At 36.9% G+C, this 25,551-nt stretch overlaps 1 protein-coding gene across 1 annotated transcript in view; it reads right to left on the reverse strand.

Annotated features, from left to right (window-relative positions):
- COL25A1 (collagen type XXV alpha 1 chain) overlaps positions 1–25,551 on the reverse strand; it is a 426,836-nt gene that overhangs the window by 46,972 nt on the left and 354,313 nt on the right. Inside the window, 6 exon segments of the mRNA XM_057310227.1 lie at positions 6,866–6,910; positions 11,629–11,664; positions 12,093–12,125; positions 18,851–18,895; positions 21,272–21,298; positions 23,375–23,428. Coding sequence (XP_057166210.1) covers positions 6,866–6,910; positions 11,629–11,664; positions 12,093–12,125; positions 18,851–18,895; positions 21,272–21,298; positions 23,375–23,428 — 240 coding nt within the window.

A 25,551-nucleotide genomic window follows, 5' to 3' on the forward strand; every position in this document is an offset into this window, starting at 1 on the left:
CATAGATGAGAGAAACCATACGATAATATCTAACTCTTAAAGGAAATACAGAGCTCTGATTTAACCAAAGCTTGGAGATAAAATATAGACAGCACTATTTATCAGAACCCCTTAACACAACCCAGAATTTTCACTACTGAAACACAATTAAGAGCTGGCACAATATTCTGCTACCCAAGCCACATGCTAGCCAGTGATTAAACGGTTGTCAGAGAAATAGAAATCTCAGCTTTGTTAGTGCTATTGTAACATGGCAATAATGCAGCATTGAATTCCAAAATAAAGAAAAATTTGGTTTAATTTTCTGCTCTTGTCTTAGATGTTGCATCTGATTTCTTCCTGAGTTGTTTCATGAGTTTTGTCCTTTGTTTATTCTTTAATTAATTAGCTCACCACCAATGAGTTCAAAAATTAAGTCTCAATACCAAAACCGTAACATGTTTCCCTGTGTTAAGCTGGTAGAAAAAAATCAATAATAGAGTAGCTGTGGTTTTGGCAACTAGACTGGGATTTGGGTTGGGCAGAAGAAATGCTATTTATTCAGAATATAGCACAGTATAGGCCTAGTAGTACATTGCTGGGAACAGCAGCGACAGCAGCAAGCAGTCCCATCTGAAAATCTGACACAAGTTGCTAATTTGAATGAAAGTTTTAAGCAGCCAGGGCACATAAAGATGCAGACCCAAGTCTACAGAGAATAGCTGTAGCTTAGATCAAAGATGTATCTTCACATGACCAACTTTGGAGGACCTAATGGTCTCACATTGCCCTTTCCAACTGTAGCTAACCATTTCAGCAGCCACAACTTTGATCTTGTAGTATGAAGCTCAGTGAAAATAAGTCACAGTAGCTAGTGAGTACTGTATTCAAACAATTACCCTGTTTTTGCATCAAAAAGTTTCCTCGCTGATGAGGGTGTTAGTATTAGATCTCTCTTTTTTTCTCTCTCTCTTTCTTTCTATCCACCCAGAATTCTTTCATAAATTGGCAATGTGTGCATAAATAAGAAAATTAAGCTGTAGGTAGGTGGGATCTATTCACTCTATAAGATTAAAAAAGATACAAAGAAGGTAAGATTTTTGACTGAAGCCACTTCTGCTTAACTCATTTGTTGTTACTTTTAAAAACTTTAAATAGCCTAACGAGTTAGCTTAGATTCTGTATATTCTGACAACTCCCCCCCAAAATGAAACTCCCTAAAACAAAACAAAATACCCCAAAACAATGCAAACAATTACTTTCTTTAACAACAAAGAGGGTAACAAAAACTGGCCTCTATGTTACAACAAGGCAAAGGAAAGGTAGAAAATTCCCTAAGAACATGACCTTTCTGAAATCTAACAATAACCATTAAAGGTCTCATTAAGTCTCAGAATTCCATAATAAAATTCAGACTGATTTTCCTTCAAGCTCACATTAAATACATGGCAATAAAGTATTTGAGATCACCTTCCTTTATCTTCTAAATGGCTATTGGGACAGTCCACTGAATGCTCTTCTGTCAAATGTACATAAAGAATCCTTCGTATACGTGAGAAGAGTCAACAAATACATAGATGGGATTACTGGTCAGGGTCAGAAAGGAAGAGACAGCTTCATTCACACAGAACTGGCTCCCCGGGTGTTTCCCTATAAACTTCCAGAACTTACCATCTGTTAAATGGAATGGTGGCCAGAAAGTCCTAACTGATTAGCTCTTGCCCACAGAAAAATCTCTGGTTTTTCATTTATAATCATTTGTTTTATTTTTATGTCATTATCAATTAAAGCAGTAAAAGATATTATTTTTTTAACCTGTCTAAAAAAGCCTCTAACATACCAGCTTAAACCAAGTCATGTTTTCCATGATATTTAGTACTCCCAAGCAGAACTAATTTTCATTGCCCAAAAAATAGTACAATAGGGCTTGAAAAATATATGCTGGTTTGCCTGGGTGCTAAAGCATCACCAATAATCTTGATTAATGTGTCTTGACACTGAATGCATTAGCCATACAATATTCTCCTTGCGTAAAGGCTAATTAGAATTCAAGTCAGCATGATACCTGCTTCTGAGGATTACAGCAAGAACATTTGCTGTAATAAGAACGTCCAGGCAGCTAGTTTTTGTAATGATTGATTTGTAAAATTATTGAGGGGAAAAAAAAAGGAATGAGAAAATAGAGTCTGTCCCCAAAACGCTATTTCCCTTAAGGATAAAATTTGAGTGTAAATTAAGACATCTTGGTGATATGATGAAAATGAACTGCAACAGCAGGTTTATTTAAAACTCAGAAAACATACCTTTCTTTTTTTTTTAATTCTTAACAGGATTACATCATGAAAACACATTCAGCATATTTATTAGAGGTTTCATTGTGGCTGCTAAAAATCTCTGATTTCTGGTTGTATGACTTTCCTAATTGGATTCTTAAGCTACTCAGCCGCTCAGACACGCTCTGTGCAGGCAGGAAATAATTCTAAGTAACAATAACACAACCTTATCCTTTTAAGCAGTATTTCTTCCTTTTCTTTTTTCCTTTTAGGAATACATTTCACATCCTATGTTACTTCCAAAAACTCTCCCCTCCTATTTTTAAAATGAGATTTGGTGTTTCTGAGGAAGGAACGTTCTCTCCCGTGGATTTAGTTGGTAAATTTCTATTAGATTATTGAAAACTGTAATTAACCCTAAGAATGCCAAAGTAAATGTTCCTGCCACCTGTAAAACTTAGCCTTTATATGATTTGGTGTCAAGGATGATTTCATATAATGAGGTATAAAGAACTGGTTACTGTCTCATACCCTCCTAATCTTTAAATTCTTAATCTGAATGTCCAATTTTCACTAATGTGGAAGCCAGAAGAAAACTATCAAGTTTGAGGGAAAATACTTAAAATTTTTTTGCCACCTAAATGATTTTTTTCATTTGATGTAATTTCTACTGTATTATGTTTCCCTACTCTATTAATTTTACTGTGTTATATAAATTTTTCCCAATTTACTTTCTGAACATGATGAGATAAACTGGTGGTCTCTGTTGAAAGGAGAAAAGCAAGCATTGAAAATCCATATTTGTAAAAAAATGTCTTGGTTCAGGCAACACTATGACTGGGGCCTAGAAAATTTTCCTCATTACATGTCCAGTTTCTTTTGTGAACAGTGTAAGGAGAATTTTGACAGTACTATGTCTGATGCCCAGAAAGTTGTGTTCCTTCATCCTTTGTTCCTGGAATATATTTGGATTATAGGAAAAGGGGAATAGTGTGATGTTACAAGAGAAATTAAGGTTCCTTACTGCTCTTAAAGGTAACATTCATCCATCACTGCAAAGGAGTTTTCAGAATCTACCTCTATTAACCCACAGAATGTAAATGGCTTTACATTCTCCAGGTTAAAATGACTCATATGAGGAAAGACTATATTGAACATGTACAAAACCAATATTTCCAATATTCTGAGCTGCTCCAAGAGAAAGAAAGAGTAATAGCTAAAATGTATATAGGACTTACTATATGCTTGGCAATATTTTAGGAGCTGCACATGTATTAATTCACTTAATATGCACAACTCTCTAAGTTATATACAATAATGATTCTCATTTTATTAGGAAACCAGAGGACAGGGAGATTACTGTAACTTGCCCAATGTCATGATACAGCTTCATTAACTGGTGAGGGGTAGAACCAGGACCTACACACTGGTGGTCTGATTCTAAAGTCAGGTCTCTTGATTACTGCTCTATACTGCTTCATTACTAGGATAATGTAATCATAAAAGGGGTAAGTAATGTATTTACATTTTTCAAAATAAGTGTGGAGAAAAAAAATTTTAAATATGAACTTCAGATCTTACCCTTTTATGTGATATCAGAAAAGCTTGTTACAGTAAGTTTTACCCATGAAAAATATATTTGAAGGTTTGTTTATAAAAATCATTTTCTGAGCTCAAATCCTATTCCAGAAGATCAATGTCTGCATGGTACATTGTGCATAATTTAATTTTCCCAGTTGAACATCTTGACACTATATGAACCATGAATGCATGAAATAGGAATTCCAAATGTCTTCCACATGGTGAGAGAACCTTCCAATACTTGTGCAGGAAACTGAAGAGTAGTTTGAAATTAAGTTATGCCTGTTCTTGGTGACTTTTATTGTGTATGCCCAAGGTATCAGCACTTTTCCCTGAGTAGGACTCTGAGGTGATAGATAGATGAGTCTGCTGTCTGTATTTAGGCTCTTTGCTCATTTCCTGAGAGCTGTGTGGAAGGCATTTGGGTGCTTATTAAGTTCCCCACCATTCCCTGGGAGCAACAGGTGGCGAATCAAAGCTTCCCTGGTATGTCATGGCTGGTTTCCTCAATGTCTTCGAAATAATGGATGGCATTTGCATGCTCTCTGTAGTACCAGCAGATAAGAAGGGGATGAATAGCAACAGGAAGTATTTCCAAAGCATGAATTCTCACACAAGTTCTTGCTACCACACGTTCTAAATCCATGCATGTGGTTTCCTCTTTTAAATATTGTTACTCATTCAAACTATGAAATTACGATTAACTACCCTGCGGTTAGCAACCAAGTAGAAGCAAGGTATATCAAAGGAATAAAGAACATCTCAAGTTAATGAAGCCATATCGTAAGGTTATAAACTTGAAACTCTACCTTTATAAATACCCAAAGCCTGCTAACGACTATGTGTTCTTAAATTGTCTCCTTCACAAAATGACATCTGTATTCTGAGCACCTACTACGTTATAAAGAAAGAATATTGCTCACATCCTGAACTAGAGCAAGAAGACAAAGCTAATTAAACCAAAACCAGAATCTGTGATTTAAATCAAATACAGGGTAATTCCCCAACAGTACTTGATAACTGCATAGAAAAGTATCTGTAGTGAAGGATAAAAAGATTTTGTCACTTGATAGCTTCTTGTCACAACAGTTACAGTCAAGGTTTAAAAAACAAAGGAAAATATCAGCTATATTATCTGGACAAAATACTTCTGGCAACGTCCTAGGACCCTCGGAATAAAAGTGTCTGCAGGAGGTGGCAAATAACTCTTCCCAATTTGAAAAAGTTCAAAACATTTGAACTAGTTCACATATGACTAGGGAAATTCCATGGGGTATTTTTCATGGTGGAAGCCATAAAAGGAATAAGAGGTAATGATAACAAATAGAGTAATTCAAATTGGGTTTTGTTCATTTTGGAGGGAAAAACCCCAACACCTTCACCCTTACATAGTCTTTCTCACCCAGACTGTGCCTCAGGAGAAGAAAGCACATTTCAGTGCAGCCCTGAGGTTCCTGCCACAGGAGCACAGCCCTGCTAACTTACAAGTAAGTGCTGCAAGAAGCCCTGCCCCAGCCCTTCCCAAATGTCCCTCCTTTCCAATGCCTCCCCCCGTATTTATAGCGAGACCAGGTTTGTTTTTTTTTTAACTCATGTTGAGTATAATTTTCTCAAATTTGTTTTTAAAAATCTAGGATCTCCCAGTCACTTGTAAAAAAAACTATTTTTTTTAAAGCATGGGAATTACTAAGGAACTGCCATAAATTAACTCTACAATATGAAATCACATAGTTAATTAAATTATTTTGCTAAATATCAATTGATAAGGAAAAGACTTTGACACTTTAGTAAGCTGTTCTCATACATACTGAGGAAGCCAAAGACAAAATATATTAAAAGGACATATCTGAATGTCCATGATACTAATCTGGAAACATCAAACAAAAAGTGGAAATTTCTGACTGCCAGCCTGAAAACCAGTTTTCATGTCTGTTACTTATACGAAGTACAGTCATAAAATATATGATACCATATGATGTCTGGGGAACTCAATAATTTAACGTGTTCATTCTAAAGCCATATTATTTCATCCGCCATACTTCAAACACAAACTTCATCAAACAGTATAAATAACCCTCACATTGAAACTAGGATTATTAATTTTGGAATGGTCTAATGCACACCAAAGATTGATTCAGAATCTATGAGAACAATGAAGGAAAAATATACTTGCATTATGTTACTCTGTCAAACGGTTCTAGAATTTAAAAAAAACTAAAACTTTGAAGCTTTAAAAAGCAGATCTTAAAGGAGTCAGTACTGCTAAGGCAGAAGAACTTTAAGCCTTGTCAGTTGCCCTGTGAAAAATTTTAAGCATTTAAAAAAATGTATGCTTCTTAACATTTCTGATGGTTTTGAAACATGTAAAACAATGTTTTCAAGCTAAGCTTTAAGCAATTATTTCAAAAGATACACACAAAGTTTATGGAAATAGTATATGGGACAGAATAGTTTAGTCATCTGATTTGTCCTTTGCAGTGAGAGTTCTTGACAGGAAGTGGAAGGAGAAGATATTTTAGAGTGATTGTTATAACGAATGAACTACAAAAACAGCTGCCTAAGTGTTCGATTTATGGGGATATGAAGACTCTGATTCCAGTCAGAATCTGATAGGATGTTACGAGTAAAATTAAAACGTGGAAGTAGACATTCTAGACTTTAAAGAATTCCTATGTGGCACTTACATTTTCTCAAGGGGCATAGTAGGTTCTAATAGCAGAATATACAGCCCAGATAGCAGTGGCAAATGTCAGCAATACCTGTGCCTAGTTTGCAATTTAAAAATGCCAACGCAGGGCTCAAACCCACGACCCTGAGATGAAGACCTGAGTTGAGATCAAGAGTCAGATGTCCAACCGACTGAGCCACCCAGGCACCCCTTGATTTAAAAAATTTAACTGATTGAGATGGCTGGAGAGTATTTAAATAATAGCATTGTATTTTTAGTTTTCATTTTTTCCCTACTTTCCTTTGATTTCTGTGGCTTCACAATTACAGTTCTATGAAGCTGAGACTGTCAGTGCAGTATTTACCTTTATCCCCGGAAGTCCAGGAAGCCCAGGAAGCCCTGGTTCACCCTACATAGGAAAATCACATAGCATTATAGAACAATAGTCACTCAGTCACAGTATCTGGAGAAAAACACGGCAAATGTTCCTAACTGAATACTTGCTGCATATATATATATATACATACATAAATACTGTCTAGTTTTAAGAACTTTGGTGAGATTATACAGTTCAGTCAACTCTTGATTCAGGAATTGGTTGACCATTTTGCAGATTTTTCAGGATTTTCTCTCTTCCTGCCATCTCACTGCTCATTGGCATCTTGACCACAAGGTAAGCAAGAGAAGGAAAAGGAAAAGGAACTCCTACGTTTTATTATTCCCTGGTAAATGATTTCTCTCAGAAGCTGAAGCTCTTTGCTGAAATGAGGATTATGTATGCATTTGAATAATGCATCCTGTTCCCGGGCTCTCTTACCTCAGATAATCAAGAGTTGGCTGTGTGAACAGATGGTCACATCAAAACAATATACATTAAAAGTCTTGCTCACTTAAAAGTATAGTAAGATTTCTTTTCCATTCCTGAATGATGAGAAGATAAATGCATGGTTAAGATTATACTTAACTCCAGCTTGTATCTCTGACAATTGTTGAGTCTGGGTAACCCTGCTTAGCAATTTAGGGCTAATGGTACCAAGCGTGCAGCTGTTCCTGAATACAGGTTTGAGATTAAGTGGCACATTTTGTGTGAGCACACTGGAGTCAAGCTAAATCTCATTTTCACAGAATTGTCTACATTATTTTAAGTACAAAGCATAGTGACAAGAGGTTACATTGCTTAGAAAATCTCCTGAATTCCACTAAAGAAGCATAAAAGAATCGCTGAGGAAAGTGAAAGTCCATCCTACGTTGGACTGAGGTGACTATTATTTGTGGAAACAACATTTGAGGGTAAAAGGCACACACTGTTTCATAATGGTCAGTCAGTGAGGCATTAAACTAGATATAAGTGGTAAAAGGAGACATTTCTTTTAATCTAAATGCTTTAACAATCCTCATTCCAAGGAAAACCTACTAAGAACAATCAGATATTTTCTCTTTAATAGTAGTACTTTCATATCATGAAGAGACAGAATTTGCTCTGGTATTATCAAAAGAAGAATCCAGATACTGTTTATTAAGCTGTAGGGTCAGACATAGAGGGGACAATGACTTTCCTGATGGTTTAGGTCACAGGTGCTTCAGGAATGCAAAAGAAAAACTATGCTGTTTGAAACTATATAACTTAAATTTTGTACTGTGAACAGTAAGACTAAGATGAAGTCACGCCAGAGAAGAAAGAATGATCATTAAGAATTTGAGGTTACATTCAAAGAATACTTGTCCAAGTAGATGAACTTTCCAAAGAAACACTACATATTTGATTTTCTTTTTTCTTTCCCCTTTGCCCTTCATTTGATAAATTTAAGAAGATCCAGTAAATAGGGCTGCTTCCATATTTTACTGAAGATTCTTTTTTACTTAAAAAAAAAGTACAAGGCCTTCGAATATACAGTAAATTGCAGTAGAATATACAACCAATAAAGTAAACCTATTGGTGACAAATCTATACTTTTGTATTGTTTTAGGAAAGGCCCTCAAAACTCAGGGCATCCTATTCGAAATGTGTGAAAATACAGCAGTCATAACACTGTTTCCCTGCAGGAGTTCTCACCATATAATGCCCTCCCACCATATTAAAAGGATTGTATGACTACTTTGAAAAAGGTATTTATATACACATGTATACACAGACACCCATCCATGTTTTCTAACAATGAGAACTATGTATGAGACATTATGGGATATTTTATAATGTAGATTGAATACTCAGAGACTTTAGCATTTAGCTGTTCCCTATATCACATGTGTGTGTATGTAGGTATGTATTTATATTACATTATTAAATGGACTTTTTAAAGAAAAATATTTCAGGAACACATATTTCATAGTCTCGGATTTTTGTAAATTTGACCTTTCCAAATTTACGTTTATTTAATGTAGTAGTCAATGCAATGAAAGATGATAAAATATTTGTTACCCTTTGCAGAACATCTCAACATTCTTAGGAAAACTTTTCTTCCTACATAACTTCCCTATATTTATACCATGAAGGCTTGTCTTCCAGTAAGACACAGTTTTTGTTGACGTTCACTCTTTCCTATCTCTCGGCCCAGGAGCTTCTCTGGGTTGAGTTCTTGGGCATGCATGGCCCAAGGTCAGATCTGGGTCATAATTAGGAATTGGTTTGTTATTCCATTCAAAGAATACTTGTCCAAGTAGATTAAACTTTACACACTATGCTTTGGGTTCTCTTTTTTCTTTCCCTTTGACTCTTGACCCTCCATTAAAGGAGACCCTTATTGCTGTCAAGTTTGGGACTCTGCTTTTGCCCCCAGTGCCTTGTACTTTTAGATATACTTCAACAGGGAGGGTCCCTTCAAATGGGGAAGAAAGTATTTTTATTCCTTGAAAACTAAAAAATATATTTTAAAACGATACGGAGAAGTTAGAAAGAAAGAACTATGTGATGAAACACAATACCTATTTTTATAAATCTACACATTCAGTTTACAAACATAAATACACACTCAAACTCATGTATCAATCACACACTTTACTGCTGAATCTATCAAAGGAAAAAAAACTATGATGAAGTCATTCTACATTATGACTGTTACACTAAATAACAAATTTTCATATTGGACAACACCAGACAGGGGAAAGCTCATCAATGGGCTTTTCATTCTGTCACGATACTCTACATTTCTGGAATGTCCCTCACGCAGAAGCTTAACCACGGACTCCACAACACAGTTCTTCTGAGGAAAATGCCATGGAAGATCTCTTGAATTGATTCTGTACTCAGTTCTGCTTGTCATTTTCTAATCTTAAGTAAGCAGCAAGCATGGGAATACTCTATTTTTAAAGCAATGTTGGGGTAAATATTGCCAAATCCTAATATTAGACAAAGGAAGTCATAAATACTGTGGGCAAGTGAGTTGCGTCAAAGGCTAGAATCTGGCCTGAATATTGATGGAAAAGATGCTGTTCATTTCAGGGCACGTACTCATCCAGATAGGTTGTGAGCTTTTAATGAATCCACCCCTTCTCTCGATATAATTTAGAGCAGATTTTTAATGAAATACAAAGGAAATCCAATGTTTCCATATGTAAACCTGTAAACTTCCAGGAATGAATCTAAACTGTATTTCTAAATAATCATGATAAGACAATATTTTGTTAAGCAATTGAAAATCATTTTGGATCTTCCACTCTGAAAACGGTGGAACCTGTACAAAATTATAGCAGATTTGTTTTGTTTTGTTATGTTTTATTAAAAAGGCATAATAGTCTTACAGACATTTCTTTCAGTATATCACAGATGTGGAGAGCAGTTGAAATTCAGTTTTTAATTTTTAAATTTTTTTAAATTTTTAATTTTTTAATTTAATTTTTAAATTTAATTCTTAAAGATGAGGGGACCTAAAATTAGATCATCTGAGAAGATTATTTGCTTTTTCAAACCAAAGCAGACCACAGATCTCTGATGATACCACTAATTTCAAATTTTTTACATAAAGAATCGGTAGGAAATCTTAGGAATTAAATAGCAAAATTTGCAGAATTCTGCTGGGCTCCTTGGAAAAATCTGAACTTTACCTAAAACTGGGCCTGATAAATCATTACTCTTACAGCCTGAGTTTCAAAAGAAAACTCTATTTTTAAATCAGAGGAATTTTAAAAGAACATGAAAGACCTTCTCAAAAATTACTTTGATCCTAAGTGTTTAAAACAAAGCAACCATCCGCTCAATGACTTCAAGAGTGTGGGAACATTATTTTACCACGTCTCAGGATTCCAAACTCCTCTAATGAGATTTATTCTTTCTCTTCCTTTACACTAATGAGGTAAATTCTATGTCTCTAATCATATTTTTTCTACAACATCAGCTATTGCTAGATAAAGGTAGAGTCATGATCTTCAGAGATTTGACCTAATGTGGAATTCACATTTACTCGTTAGCTACAACACATCTGTTACCTGAAATCTGACGGCACTGGGCACTGATAGCCAGATGCTCAAACTATAAATGGCTAACAGTTGTTTCCTGCATCAGACTCAAATGAGAATATGAATCTAAACATAATCACTGCATATCCTCTAATTTATCACTGAGGTGAAGCACAAATGATTAAAAAAATTCATGTACGTGTTCAGGGATTGGTTACAGTGCTTGGCTAGTGTCTCCAATGAAAACTTCGTTTATTAACAAATCTGGTTTGTATAACATTCACTGCATAGGTAGATAAGATTCACATAAAAGATTATCAGTAGGGAAGTATTTGAAATGAAAGGAAAAGGAGTATAAGAAGCTATCATTCCCAACTGAAACAGTTTAGTAAACATTCATTTCTTCTCATGAATGATAGAAACATGCAGAGTAGCTTTAAACATGCAAGATAAGTTGTTGGCATTCCAACCCGACTGATTTTTGTTAGCCTCAGACAGCTGAGTATATGCAGACCTTAGTTTATAAAGCATCTTTTTACATGTACGGAGTGTTTCATATTTTGCCATGGTCAGCATCAACCCTTTTAAATTGCAAAACAATCACTAACACTCTGCATGCAAAGCACGAAAACTGCATCATTTTCCAATAATTGTTTTCATATCACACAGTGGATAGTAGGTATAAAATGGCAAATATGAGCCAGTACAAAGAACACACTAGAATAGAGGTATTACCTTTTGTCCTGGACGACCAGATTCTCCAGGCTCCCCCTGGCCAAAAGAAAACCAAAGATGATAAAAACAATCTTACAAGAATTTTCCAAAATCTTTAGGCCTCTGGGCACTTTCACACAGATGGCCTAGCCTTCTTGATCACATGCGTTTCGTTCACTATTTTCTATAGCTCTACACCTCACCAGAGACAGGAAACTGTTTTTGCTGTGAACGTACCTAAAGCTCACATACAAATCCACATTTCTTTAAAAACCAACTGCAGAGAGAAGTGATGGCAAGACCTCTTATTTAAGCCTTTATCAGATTTCCAACAGATACTCCCTGTTGTGTTTGGAAGCTGATAATTGCAGAAGAATAGAAACAGTTATAACCAACAAAATTGGTACCAAAAAAGAGAAAGCAGAGGCTTATAAAATTCAAAACTGTAACTCCGGGGCTACAAACACTCTCAGGGTTATAGTTACCTTAATTCCTGCAGCAGATGATCCAGGGTCACCCTAAAAGAAAACCCATGAGAGATTATTCCACAAGTTATGAGAACAGGAAACATACAGACAGAGAGAGCCGTTATCAACATGGCACTCAAAGGCGCCCCAAGACTAACCACACCAGGTCAGCTGTTAAGATGTCAACAATTTCCAAGGTAAACAATGCACTTTCTAAAAACACAGGTTTCTTTTGAATGCAAAATACTTAAGGACTATATTCCTTGAATACAATAGAAATCTGTAGATATGTATCTCTTCCCTAGATACAGTGCTAAAAGTGTATTCTAAAGTAAGAAATTACAATGTGGAGACCTGGAATTTGGGTTTTCTCTATTTCTGGAATTTATTAATGTCACGGGCTCTCAGTTACTGGGAGTTCCTTGACCCTCTCGGTCTTCAGAAAGTCAGGGTTCAGCAGATGAAGTCAAAGGGTTAATGACACCGATCTGGAAAAAGCCACGTAGCAGGTCGGATTGTTTTCCTCACGAAGCGCTGTCACAGTTATGGGCGGCACATTTTCTCTAGCTTTACACTTATTTCATTGTGACGCAGTCACCGGAAAATTACAGGATGATGGATGACTCCTGGGTGGCAGGGACATATGTAAGACCTGAGAGAAAGTCTTGAGGTAGAATGTGCTTTCCTAAAAAGCACGGTATGCCATCGGGATACCACAGAGGGTGACTACACTCCCAAAGCAAATATGCCGTAATATCAGCAGAGAGGGATTCGTGGAAAAGAATACGGAAGTTAGTTAAGGATGTTGCATTTTTTAAAATTTAAATTCAATTAGCCAACATATAGTACATCATTAGTTTCTTTTTTTATGTTAATTAATCGAATTGAATTTTTTATCATGTTATGTTAGTCACCCTACAGCACATCATTAGTTTCGGATGTAGTGTTCCATGACTCCTTAGTTGTGTGTAACACCCACGGCTCATCACATCATGTGCCCTCCTTAATGTCCATCTATTTCTAAAATGAGGCCAGCAAAAGGGCCTCAATTTTGCAGCTCCTTCTAGCCCCCTGTCCCATGAACATGCTACAAGGCCAAAAGAAAAGGGGGGAGAAAATTTCGTCATTTGAGACTGCCGAGAGAATGGGAACCGCCACAGGTGGAAGGTACGTATTGGAATTTCCTCAGCTGTCGTATCCATGCACGTGCTCAAGAAGTTCCAGGGGTCTGGTTCCTTGCTCTGGATTTAGGAAGCGGCTCGCCACTCTCTTTTAGAGACACGGAGGAGGCCTCAGGCCTCTGTCCGTGGAGCACGGTCCCCTTCACCCAGTTCTTTCCACCTCTTCTCCGGGCTGGCCCCTTCTCTTCCTTGAAGTCTCAGCTTACGTGGCTTTGCCTCAAAGAACCCTTCGCCTACTAACTTCAGACACATGCCCCTCACCTACAACATCTTACGGCGCAGCCTTGAGCTCTGTTCATGTCCTGCATAGCTCACCTCATAATTATGCATTTATGTGTTCAGCCCATTCGTTGGCTGCCCCTTCATCAGACAATCAACCATACGGGGGCAGAGTCAGTGTCTATTTTTACCCAGTGCCTAGCCCCTAGGAGGTGCTCCATACCTATACGGCAAACGAGTGGACGCATCTCAAAAAGAATGTTTTAAGCAAGTTAGCAGTCAAGGATCAAAGTGAAAAAAAAATGTAGGAGGGAAAAAAGCTTAGAAAGGAGAAGGAAATCGTAAACTAACTTGCTGAAGAAACTGATACATACGTGAGCTTCTTTGATGTCTGTAATTGTTATTACCCAAGGAAAAATTATAACATGACAAAACATAAGGGCCCTAAATACTGTCTTATACTGACTTCTCATTCTAATCATTAACATTCAATTGAGCTCCAAATGGGGAGTGAGATAAATGTGGCTAATAAAATAATACTTATTTCTACTAAATCAAATCTGAAAGCCGTCAACACCAATGAATCAGGTGTGCAATACCTTGCACAATAAGACCTCTGTATTCCTAAAAGCAATTTTGACTTTGCTAAGTCCCTTCTCTCATCTCATTTATACCCCATAAAACTCTGATGAGATAGGGCAGATATTACTATTTTCACTTAATACATAAGGAAATTGAAGCAACTAGAGGATAAGTGAATCTTGGACTTCCTAAATTCCACTGCCATGTTCTTTTTATTAGAATAAGAATTATTGGTTTATTGCATTTCGACAACAGGGCATAAAAGTTGCAGTAAACTTGTAAATAAAAGGAAATCGCTTGTATTAACTGCAGTTTAAAACCTTTTTATTTTTAGTGTCCTAATGGATGGCTGGGTAGTCTACCAATGAGACTAAGGACTAGATTTAGTTCTTACAGAAAGTGGATGGAGAGAAAAAGACGGTTTCCTGAAAGGCTGATTATTTGTGGAAATTGGAGCAGTTTCATTTGAGAGGACTATGAGTGATATTTTAATTCTCTTTTTAAAAACTTAGACTGTGAAATCTCGAGGAATTTTTATAACTTTTAAGTGGCAAGACAACTGCTGAAAGACAGTCATAAGTTAAACATTTTAAAGGATAGTCCTGCAAATAGTGGAAATAAAACAGTCAGTGCTTATAATCCTCATTCCTGCAAAAGTGAAAGTGAATATAGGATTAAAGTAGGAAAAACCCAGCTATGTCTTAAGTATACTCTTTGCTTCACAAGTCGGTTGGTCTAGAAACAAGTTTCCACAGGGTGAGTCAAAAATGGGAAAATCCTCTGAGAAGACACTTGAGATAAATGAATTTGACTTTTCAACATTCAAACACAGAGAGTTTCTGGTTTGGGTCGTGATTGTTTTCAAACACAATAGTTAGTATATAATGTTATGCATGTGTTAATAAAGTCTAAGTGGATAAATGAAGTGAAAGTGGTGACATTTCTATCATTCATTAATTCATTCGATAAAAGTTTGTCGAGCACTGATTATGTGCCAGCTGTGTTCTGTTTGCAGGGATGCAGGGAGCTGAGTAAGAACAGGGAGCAACGCAGTTACAATCCCCATCCTTGGCCTGTGCTCACAATAGTCACATACTAATATATATACACAAAAATATTATTGATTGAAAGCATGAAAAATACTTTCTCTTTCTTCCTTTCTTTCCTTTTTTTGTTTTTAAGAAAAATCTGGGCTAGGAAGAGATTCTCATGTTTGGGAAATCCTGTGTCTCTGTATATTCCAGAAGATATGATAAACAAATGCACATCACGGGAAAAAGCTCTACCACTCCATGAAAATAAAAAGCAGTTGAAAGGAAAACCAATTTTTGTAAAAAGGTTGTTCATTTGATAAATATTTTTTTGTCTTACAACTATGTTCCAGGAACTTGGATTGGTGCTGGGAAGTTTGGTATCGTATAGTTTTTTGTTTATTTAGTTGTTTTTTCTTTCTCAATGAGCTGGATGTCCAGTTAAACATGGAATTACAATAAACGTTGATAACGGTTATGAAAGGGATTTTAAAGAGTATTGTGGGAGCATAGAGTAGGTAACCTAAGCAATCTGGAGGAGACCGAAAGGCTGCCCCAGGGAAATGACTTATAAATTAAGGTCTCGGAGGAGTGAGGAATAGAAAGTGGAGGTGGGAGTGGGCAGATAGTAAGAGGGTTCTAAGCTGAGGTAACCACATGTGCCCAGTTAGAGAGGGCCCACATTGACCAGGCGTGTGGGGGCCCACTGAGATAGGCCTTCACACATGATTTTAAGAAGAGACAATTTGATGGTAGCTCCAAATATGGGTGTGGCTTCTGAAAAGCTCAGAGGATACAAATCAAAGATGCCACGTGGGCATAAACCAAGAAGGCAGTGTGTTTAGGGGAATGGAGACTGAGGGAGCAGAGAGAGTGAAGGCACCTGTCACGTTGTCCCAAGACCGTGAAGCTGGAGCTTCCAAATCAGCAGACTGAATTGTGAATAACAGAGTGGTGTGACCAAACCATTCAGCTTGCTGCACAAACATCTACTTTCAAGTTGGCCGAAAGAGATAACAAATCCATTTCTACCTTTGTCGGTGGGACGAACGCTCCAAAGAGCAGAACATACCCTTTGCATAGTAACTCCACACATGACTGAAATCATTCTTTGGCGTGTTACTCTCAAGCCTAGAGTGCATCGCAGTTGCTGGCCACGGACAAAACCCAGCCTAGTGGTTTTTACAGTTCCACAGCATTTCCAGATGACCAGTCTGGAAAGGTTTAGATTGCTTTACCATCCAAAGGCACTGAGTTGGATCAAAAGGAAAAAAATCCTATTAAAGTGAATCAGTCAATGACGTAATTTACTACACCAGTGGCAGAAAAAAAGCGTTTTTTGATTTTACATCTCAAACTTGGTAAATGATGAATGAGTTTCACATACTGAACCCAAAGGCCATGAGAAGAGTGTTTCCAACATACTGGAAACAAATTATATGACAGAAGCAGGAAATGTTTTAAAAAACACATCAAAAATTATATTCCAATTACAGCATTCTCGGGATGAATGCTGCAGGTCAGATTACATATTATACGTTACAGATTCCTATTTACGATCCCCCGTTTAGGTCCATTGAAAGTTTATAGAAATGATTTCCGTTTTAACTGAAGCATTTTTTGTACTTAATTTCAGTTGTCTAATAAAACTTATTGATAAAAAAGAAAACAACCAATCTAGTTGATTTCAATTTCCTTGTGGTAAGAAAGCTAACATTTATCGGGCGTTTACTCTACGCGAGTCAGTATGGTAAACGATTTGCATTAATATAAAAAGTAAGAACAGTATTCCCTTGAGATGGACTTGGTCTTTTCAGAGAAAAAAGTTGCTTTACTGCTGGAAAACTGAAATTAAAAAAATGTATGATTAAAGAAATGATTATTAGCCTACATTCCAAAAATGAAGTTTTAAAAATACATCTTCTAATAGAAGCATAAAATTCTCTACAGAAATCCGTTAGGTGTAGTTCAGACTTGGCATAGACTTTATTCGCCTGAAAAAAAACTGCTCTCTGTTTAGCAGATTTGCTTTCTTTAAGGAGAGACTGTAAACTAAGGCCAGTGGGCCAATTCCAGCTAGCACCTGTTTTTGTGTGACCCATGTGCTAAGAATGGTTTTTACATTTTTATATGGCAAAAAAAAAATAAAAGAATGATAATATTTCATGACACAGGAAAATTCCATGAAATTAAAATTTCAGTGTCCAGAAATAAAGTTTTATTGGAACAGGGCCATACTCATTTGTGTACATGTTGTTAATGGTTGCTGTCACCCTGTAAGAAAGGAGTTGAGTAGTTGTGACAGAGACCACAAGGCCCAGAAAACCTGAGATATTTACTTTCTGGACCTTTATACAAAGTTTGCTGACCTCAGGTTTCAAATATAAATAAGAAAGTTAAATAGAACATCCAGGTTTATATATATGGGGTTCGAAATTCTGACTTCGAGAGTGATCGAGGTATATCATTGGTCTCACTAAGTATTAAGCATATGCATGCCATAATTGATTGCAGCATGATAATCAAATTTGACAGGTATATGAAATGGGTCTACAGCAATGGTTCTCACCTAGAAGTGATTTTGTCCCCCCGGGGCCATTTTTGGCAATGTCTAGAGATAGGTTTTGTTGTCAGAGCTGTTGGAATCTAGCGGCCACAAGCCGGGAATGATGTTAAATATCTAACAGCCCCCACAACAAAGAATTATCTGGCCCAATATGTCAATAATGCTGAGGGTGGGAAACCCCGCTCTACAAGAGACTGAGGGTCCACTTTAATTTCTGGACTGCTTCTCGAATACAAACATAACTGTGACTTGGTGACAATAATTCATTCCTACCATCCGTGCCATATTTATATTAATATTTATAAGAATGAGAAAGATAAATTTCTCTTTATTTTATGGGGATGCTTTTATGACTAACCATTATCCATCTGTACTGTAATAATTTTCAAAGTGAAATATTTTTATCTTCAACTCTAAGCTTAAATGAATAAATCTTTTTTTTATCACTCAATTACTTAGCTTGATTTTCATGAAAATCTGACTATTCTATTTTCAGTTTCTTAAAAGATCTTTTCCTTAATTCTTTGCAGCACAACTGAAGTGAAATACCCTTCTTATGCCAGAGATATCTGCGAAGTATGAAGCCAAGTAGCAGCTATAATGATGGACGGGGAGGGAGGTGAAGAGAAGAGGTAGGAAGATGAGCCACAAGACCACTGTAATATAAATGCTAATAATAGTTTAAAAGTTAAAAAAAAAAGACAATGCAAAGGCTGACGAAATATCTGGACTTGGTAGACTTCAAGTTAAGGCAAATTTTCAAGATTGCATTAGAGGCTCTAATCAAATGACTTACTTTCAAACTTTTAAATCTCATCCCAATTCTATGACTTGTTCTCTCCCCAAATTGGAACAAATGGAATCAACTTTAGAAACTTTATTTTTATATCCACTTACACATGAATAAATGGCTTTCTTCCTTGGAGGCCATATTACTACAAACCAAGCTACACATTTTCTAGAATTTGTGACATACCATTTTACTTTTAAAATATTTAAATTTGTAGCTAGGGGTTTGTGGAACGACCACCTTTATAAGTAAGATACTCAAATGTTCTCTAAACTTGTAGAATTATTTCCTATCTTATCATATTAAGCTACTACCACTCACTTACCTTTCTCAAAATCCGTGTTCACATATATGGAATAATATTTCTTGCGCATACACATACTCTTTCATATTTCACAACACTGTACCTTTTCGCCTGTGTCACCTTTGGGGCCGTTCTCTCCAGCTTCTCCCTAGGGGTGGGAGGGAGGGGGAAGTGATAGAGTGAAATATATCAGCGACATTACACACAGTAGCTTTCCTTATTTGGAGTTTGCTTTCATGTGCACTATATATTAAAATCTGTTGCAAATGTTCTACAGAGCTAACGTATTTTTACTTGAGCAGCTGCCTGATATCAAGTGATCCAAATAAAATTTATTACAATGAACATAGCTGAGCAGTTTTACACTACTCTATGGTATCAACAGAGAGCAGTACTTTCTCTGACTTCTAGTAGCTCATTCTGACACGTAAAGCCTCCTTAACCTTCTCTGTCCTCCTCAGGAAAGCCTTTTTCCCGACCGTTGCCTCAGTATGCCACATGCCTTAGCACCTCTGTGTCCTTCCTTCCCGCCATTCCTGCCACCTGAGCTCCTGCCCCCCCCTTTCCCTTCTCTCTGTGTAAATCCTACTCTGTCTTCAAGTTCAGCTCAGCTCAGATCTCCAGGGCTTCAAAGTGCATGACCCAGCCCTCAAAACTGTGGGCGGAAGATTAATTTGTCTGCGCCTATGTGTTTTGCATTTGTGAGATGAACACTTTGTATTTTATTTGAACACTCTCTCTTTTTTAATTATAGTAAAAGAAAGTGGAGAGTTTCTGCTTTCTGGGCTATTTTTGAGATTTCCTGTGCTTATTCCCTCCCTGACATCTCCTTTCTATCACAGAGCAATGCGTTTGGGAAAAAAAAAAAAAAAAGTCATTCACTCATTATCCATGCTTTGATTCCTTCAATGCTGAATTCTTTCATTTAAGTCTTACAGCATGTTATAGTGGAAACATCATGGACTTTGGCGCCAGAGAGACTGAGCCCAGCTCCAGCACCTACTGGGCAAATGAAATCCTCCCTACATCACGTTTCGCATGTGTAACAGAAGGGCAAGAATGCTTTATGGGGTTATAAGAAATAAACAATATGCTGTGTGTAAAGCAACGAGGCCAGTATCTGGTGCAGCATAAGCTGTTAATGATAGCCGTTAGCGGTAACAATGCATTATTGTTCATAGATTCCATTAGCTGGAATGCCCTTCTGTTTAGCTTCCTAAGAGGTCACTTTTGCATCATTTAAAAATTTCCTTTAAATAAGAGATAAAGTACTGATGATGGTTTCCCTGGAAGAGGAAAGAGATGTGGGGGAGAGAGACTTTTACTTTTTTCTCTTCATTTTCTCTTCTGGTTTCAAATAAGTACGAAGCTAACCTGCTCAGGCTTTTTGTCTATGGTGATGGGAGCCTGAGCTGCTCTGTCTGATGAATCCCTGGGACGGTGCTGGCACTGCTCCTTTCCCTTCCTTAATTTCAACACAAAAGAGTGATCTGAGGACTAATTAATTTCAAGTTAATTACAATGAACTGGATGGATGCCGAATAAATGTACTGATAATCTGTTATGAGGAACCTTTGACAGGCAACCTATTAGCATACTTTTAAAAAGATTGCTTGGGAATCCCTTTATTAAAAAACAAAACAGACACAACAAACTTTCTTATTAGGAAGACTGGCTCAGAGTGGTCACGAAATGAAGGGTTTGAGCCATCCCCTCTGCTTTGCTCTCCCTGCATTTAAATAAATGTCTTTTTAGTTTTTGCTTCACAGTGCCAAAAAACACAGTTACATTCAGGAAGTGTGCTAGGTCTCTAGATGTACTTCTTTCAGGATCAGAGGTGACGATATTAATTTATTAGAATGATCAGATCACTTCTGAAGAGCATGATGCAGTGTCTTGGTAGCTTCCTACGCAGGCAGCACATTTCTCAAGCATTATTAAAGTAAATAGCATGAGAACCAGGAAAATTAGCACCACGATATGCACTGAGAGTTTAAATATAATCTGGATGCCCCAAAAGTAGTCAGGAAGGACGTCTGTGAGAAATTTAACATATGGCACTCTCCTCCTCCTTTTGTTTCTCTTTTTGCTTTTTTATAGGAATTCTTTGTGGGGCAATTTCCCGTGTATTTGTTGCAGGTAAACATCTGTATTCCTTTAACTTTGTGACCTAAGAAGCAGTAGGGAAAGACATGGGTGCATTGGAGTGGCACTAGCAAGCAGGCAAAACAGAAGTTTTGCAGGCCTAGGGATTTTTGCAACCATTTAGAAGCTTGACATAGAATGTCCAGATTTGCTCCCTTTCCCTCCATTTCTTTAAACCTTTTTTACCCAAATCTTGTCCATACATAAGAACTACACTGTTCTCTCCTTCTACTAATTAACAGTTTGACAAGAACAGGGGTTGTTATATCCATCTATATCTATGGGTGTATATCTATTGCTATCTAGCCTTCTGTACAGTTTGGTTTGATATCTCTTTAGGGGGGAAAAGAAAGATAATTACAGGCAGAATCATTCTTACCTTTTCACCTTGATCTCCAGGTTCTCCCTGAGCAAAAGAACAAAGATTGAGTGACACATTAAATTATAAACACCCAATTAAACACCACCTAACAAAATCAGATATCGAACATAAGTCAATTATATGCAACATAGAATTGGCAACATAGAATTGTTATGTTGAAAACAAATGGTAAAATGAGTTTCCTGAAGAATTGGGCGTGGGTATCAATATCAAATGTAATCTTAGTTCTTTGCTTTTAAAGGACTAAAGAAAAGTATCTAAGATTATCATCCAGCTTTTGGGGCATTAAGAACAATGTGGTACCAATTCAATGTCTTGAGCAGCTTCTTAATTTTCAAGTTTTTATTCTGCCCAATCAGTAAGGTGGGCTAGCACATCCTTTCATGGTCTTTTATTCAAAGCAGCCCCCCGTGTATAGATTATTTCAGGGATCTGGAGTGTGTGGAGTTCCCTCATTTGTCTTCTGCAAACATGGCCGTAAACACGGTCCTGAACTTGGACCCCATCAGAATGTCATGAACTCTCTCTGACGTGCTGGTAACAAGCATGTTCCAAATCAGGGGTATTTTAGGCGGCATTGGTACCTTCAGGAAAGAGACTAGAATAGGGCAGAGTCAAAGTGAGTTTAGGAGAATGTCTTTAATCCAAATGGTGACCAAGACAGCATAAGAACTAACACGCAAAACTGTGCTTTGAAGAGAATCCTTAGTTTCACTTTACCCAGGAAGGCACAGGTAATGGAGTGGGAGAATTCTAAAAGTAAATCACACACATCATGATAATATTCTTCTTATGAGAAGCATCAGTAAGTGTTGCCATGAGATCAGGCTGCTTTAAAAAAAATTGGCTTAAGATGATTAATGTGTTTTTTAAAATTAAAAACCCCTCAAAGTCAGTTTGGAGGCAAGACCCTTTTCATTTGCTGGGACTCAGTCTGACCCTTCGGCTTTCTGAATTTCCAGCTACCTTTCAGTGCTCAACATCCATCCTGATGGTTGCTAGGCAACAGAAGAATAGCACTGAGAACATGCATTAAGCATTAACTCTTATCATTTGGCTTTTTAGCATGGAGCAAGAGAGGGGAAAAGACAGGAGAATGGCTGTAGTCCCAGAAAGAATATTTTCTTTCCTCTCCTGCAGGAGAAGGACAGGTCTATAAATTTTAGGTCTGTCCTGGGTGCCTGTCAATAGCAATGTGATCTCTAAAATCAGCTGACAGGCATCTGTGGGTACAGATACATACCAGCACAGCTGATGGGATTAGACATTAGTTATGTACTTCAAGGGATGTTCACTCATCAAAGGGTTTGGGATTTGTCTGTCTTTTTGGTTTAAACTAAACTGTCACCAATCTTTTTATATTTAACAGATTCATTTGTTCTTCAAAAAAAAAAAAAAAAAACAAAGAAAATTTGCAACCCCCCCCCAAAATCCTTATTACATTTTTTCCCTATTTAGTAATTCAGACTATATCCATTTTTAAATTTTAAACATGCTGCATCTTGGGGCACCTGGCTGGTTCAGTTGGTAGAGCATATGCCTCTTCGTCTAGGGGTTGTGAGTTCAAGCTCCATATTGGGTGCAGAGATTACTTTAAAAAAGTAAACATCTTTAAAAAAAAAAGCCACATGTTTATTCTGCTCTTCATTTGAGTAACTGGTTATATTGTGTAAGTGTTGGAGGTGACCAAATATTGAAGAAAGGCCACAGTGGCACTGTGAAAATCATCTTTAGTAAGTCTTGTAAATATTATGCACATTTTAGGCAGTATGGACATGGCCTACATTGTAATATGCTCAATAAGTAGCAAAATGACAAGAGTCATATTTGAAATATGGGCTTTTTCTCATGTTATTGAAGTATCCCAGAATAAAAATTTTGACAATCGTTATCTTACTTGTTTTTCTGCATTTTTAATGCTAATGAGAGTTACAAACATAATTTAGTCATTAGTCACAAACTTCTATACTGCAGCATATGATACTACTGACAAATATTCCATCCAAGTAAAACCAGTGGGATATAAAAAAATTGTTGTAGCTTACAATTTCATGAAAACTCATATCTCAATTGGTTCTGCTTGGTTTCATTTGTACTAACCTTTGGCCCTGGTATTCCATTTTCTCCTACTGTTCCAGGCAACCCGGGCTCACCCTCATGAAAAAAATAGATACCGTTAAATAAAATACACAAAATCCATACATTATATAGATCATTAGAGGATATAGTTATCCAATAATGCTCTAGAAGTAAAAAATAAGTGCCTATGAGTGTCAATACAAATTAGCTTATTTGGCCCAAGATTCTATATGCTAGGGGCCAAGGATAAAACAGGGTTAATTTCCTTTGTTCAGTCTTTTCTCCATTAAGAAAGCTGAAACAACTTACTGACGGAAATGAATATCTAGCATGGTGCTGGGTACCTTTTAGGCAATAAATAAATAATTGTGGGATGAGTTAAAGACATCTGAAAACATAAGCTCTCTTGATGGGAGACTTTTTTTTTTTTTTTAAAGATTTTATTTATTTATTTATTCGATAGAGATAGAGACAGCCAGCGAGAGAGGGAACACAAGCAGGGGGAGTGGGAGAGGAAGAAGCAGGCTCATAGCGGAGAAGCCTGACGTGGGGCTCGATCCCATAACGCCGGGATCACGCCCTGAGCCGAAGGCAGACGCCCAACCGCTGTGCCACCCAGGCGCCCCTTGATGGGAGACTTTTAAGTGGTCCATCAGCTCAGGAAAATAAAGACTAAACATTATATTAATGAGACTTCATCCAAATCTAAAGCTTAAAGATCACACATATCTTTGAACACCTACAAAATTGGACACATTTGACACAAAAGTCAAAAGTAAAAATGGTTTTGGTTTCTCTTCTCAATTTCCGTGTAAAAAATAATTAGAATAAAACATTCAGAGCTATGGCTCTCATTGTCCTATTGAGTGATAGGCATTTGGGAGAAAGACGATGGTTACTAGGTCAGAAAATTTTCCCATCTCAGAAAGAAGAGATTGTGTAACAGTCTTCCTAGGTTCTGAACCAGCAACTGTTTTCCAAAGAGGAGAAGTCATGATGTGCCCAGCAGCAAAGGTAAGATACTCTGGCTCTCGATGCTTCCATGTGGCTCCAAGTCATATCAACTAGAATTTCATTTTCATTTAAAAACACTCCCCAAGCCCTCGACAGTGTGCACCAATGATGGGATAGTCTTCTTCTTTCCAATGAGGGTAGTAAAGTTGCTCCTTGGTTGATTTAGAAAAACTAGACTTTATTTTTAGAGCAGTTTTAGGTTCACAGCAAACTTAGTTGATTTTTAAGCACGTTTTCTAAGTCACCTACAGGTGACTACAGGGATTGTGCCATTTTAATATTTGTGCTCTCAGCTTCAAAAACATGTACATTAATAATAATAATAATAATAATAATAATAATACCATTTTTAAGTGCCAGGAACTTTACATTCATCAATTCACTTAGTTCTCACAAATCTCTATGAGGTATCACCTTTATCTCTATTTAACAGATGAAGGAATTAAGACACAGCGAGGTTAAACAACTTTTCTAGATTTATACAACTCTAGCCAAGATTTGAACTTTCATGATCTAGCTAAAGAGGTTGTGCTCTTAACAATACGATGCATTCCAGAATGAACAAAAGCATCTAAAAACTGGGAGAGAATACACAGGAGTATTTCTATCCTCATTATCATTTGGTTTATGCTTCTCATTTATATATGACTTTTCATAATGTACAGAAACCTGAATTAAATATAACTTCTATAAAGATGATTTAGATATACCTCCCAGATAAACGAAGAATATGAAGCTTATGTTATCCTTCTAGAAGAGGAGAAAATAGTTTACTACTGTACTGGACTATTATAATTGCTCAAGTCTTGCCTTCCTGGAAGAAATTCTGCTTTGTGTATAAAGTTACACTATAATTGTAACTCTTGCATTTTCCATGGATTAATGGCCAAAATGCTCACAGAAGAGCAATAGCCATTATAGGAAAACTTTGACTGGCCATTTGTACATCACAAAGAGTAAGAACTGAGAAATAGAACATGCCCGGAAAGAGGACTATCATTTACTCTGCAAGAGAACAAGAGCTATCAAGTCAGCTTTCTTCAAAGACTCCGCAACAGGATGCACTAATATCATAACTCATGGTTTAATGCAAATAAGAGACACTGCCAGGAAACAATACAAAGGTTGTTTAGACTTTCGAAGAATGACCACGGTAGCCGGAAGAATGATAAAAAATGGTAAGC

The sequence above is a fragment of the Ursus arctos genome, unplaced genomic scaffold (assembly GCF_023065955.2).
Source record: "Ursus arctos isolate Adak ecotype North America unplaced genomic scaffold, UrsArc2.0 scaffold_11, whole genome shotgun sequence".
Taxonomy (NCBI): Eukaryota; Metazoa; Chordata; class Mammalia; order Carnivora; family Ursidae; genus Ursus; species Ursus arctos.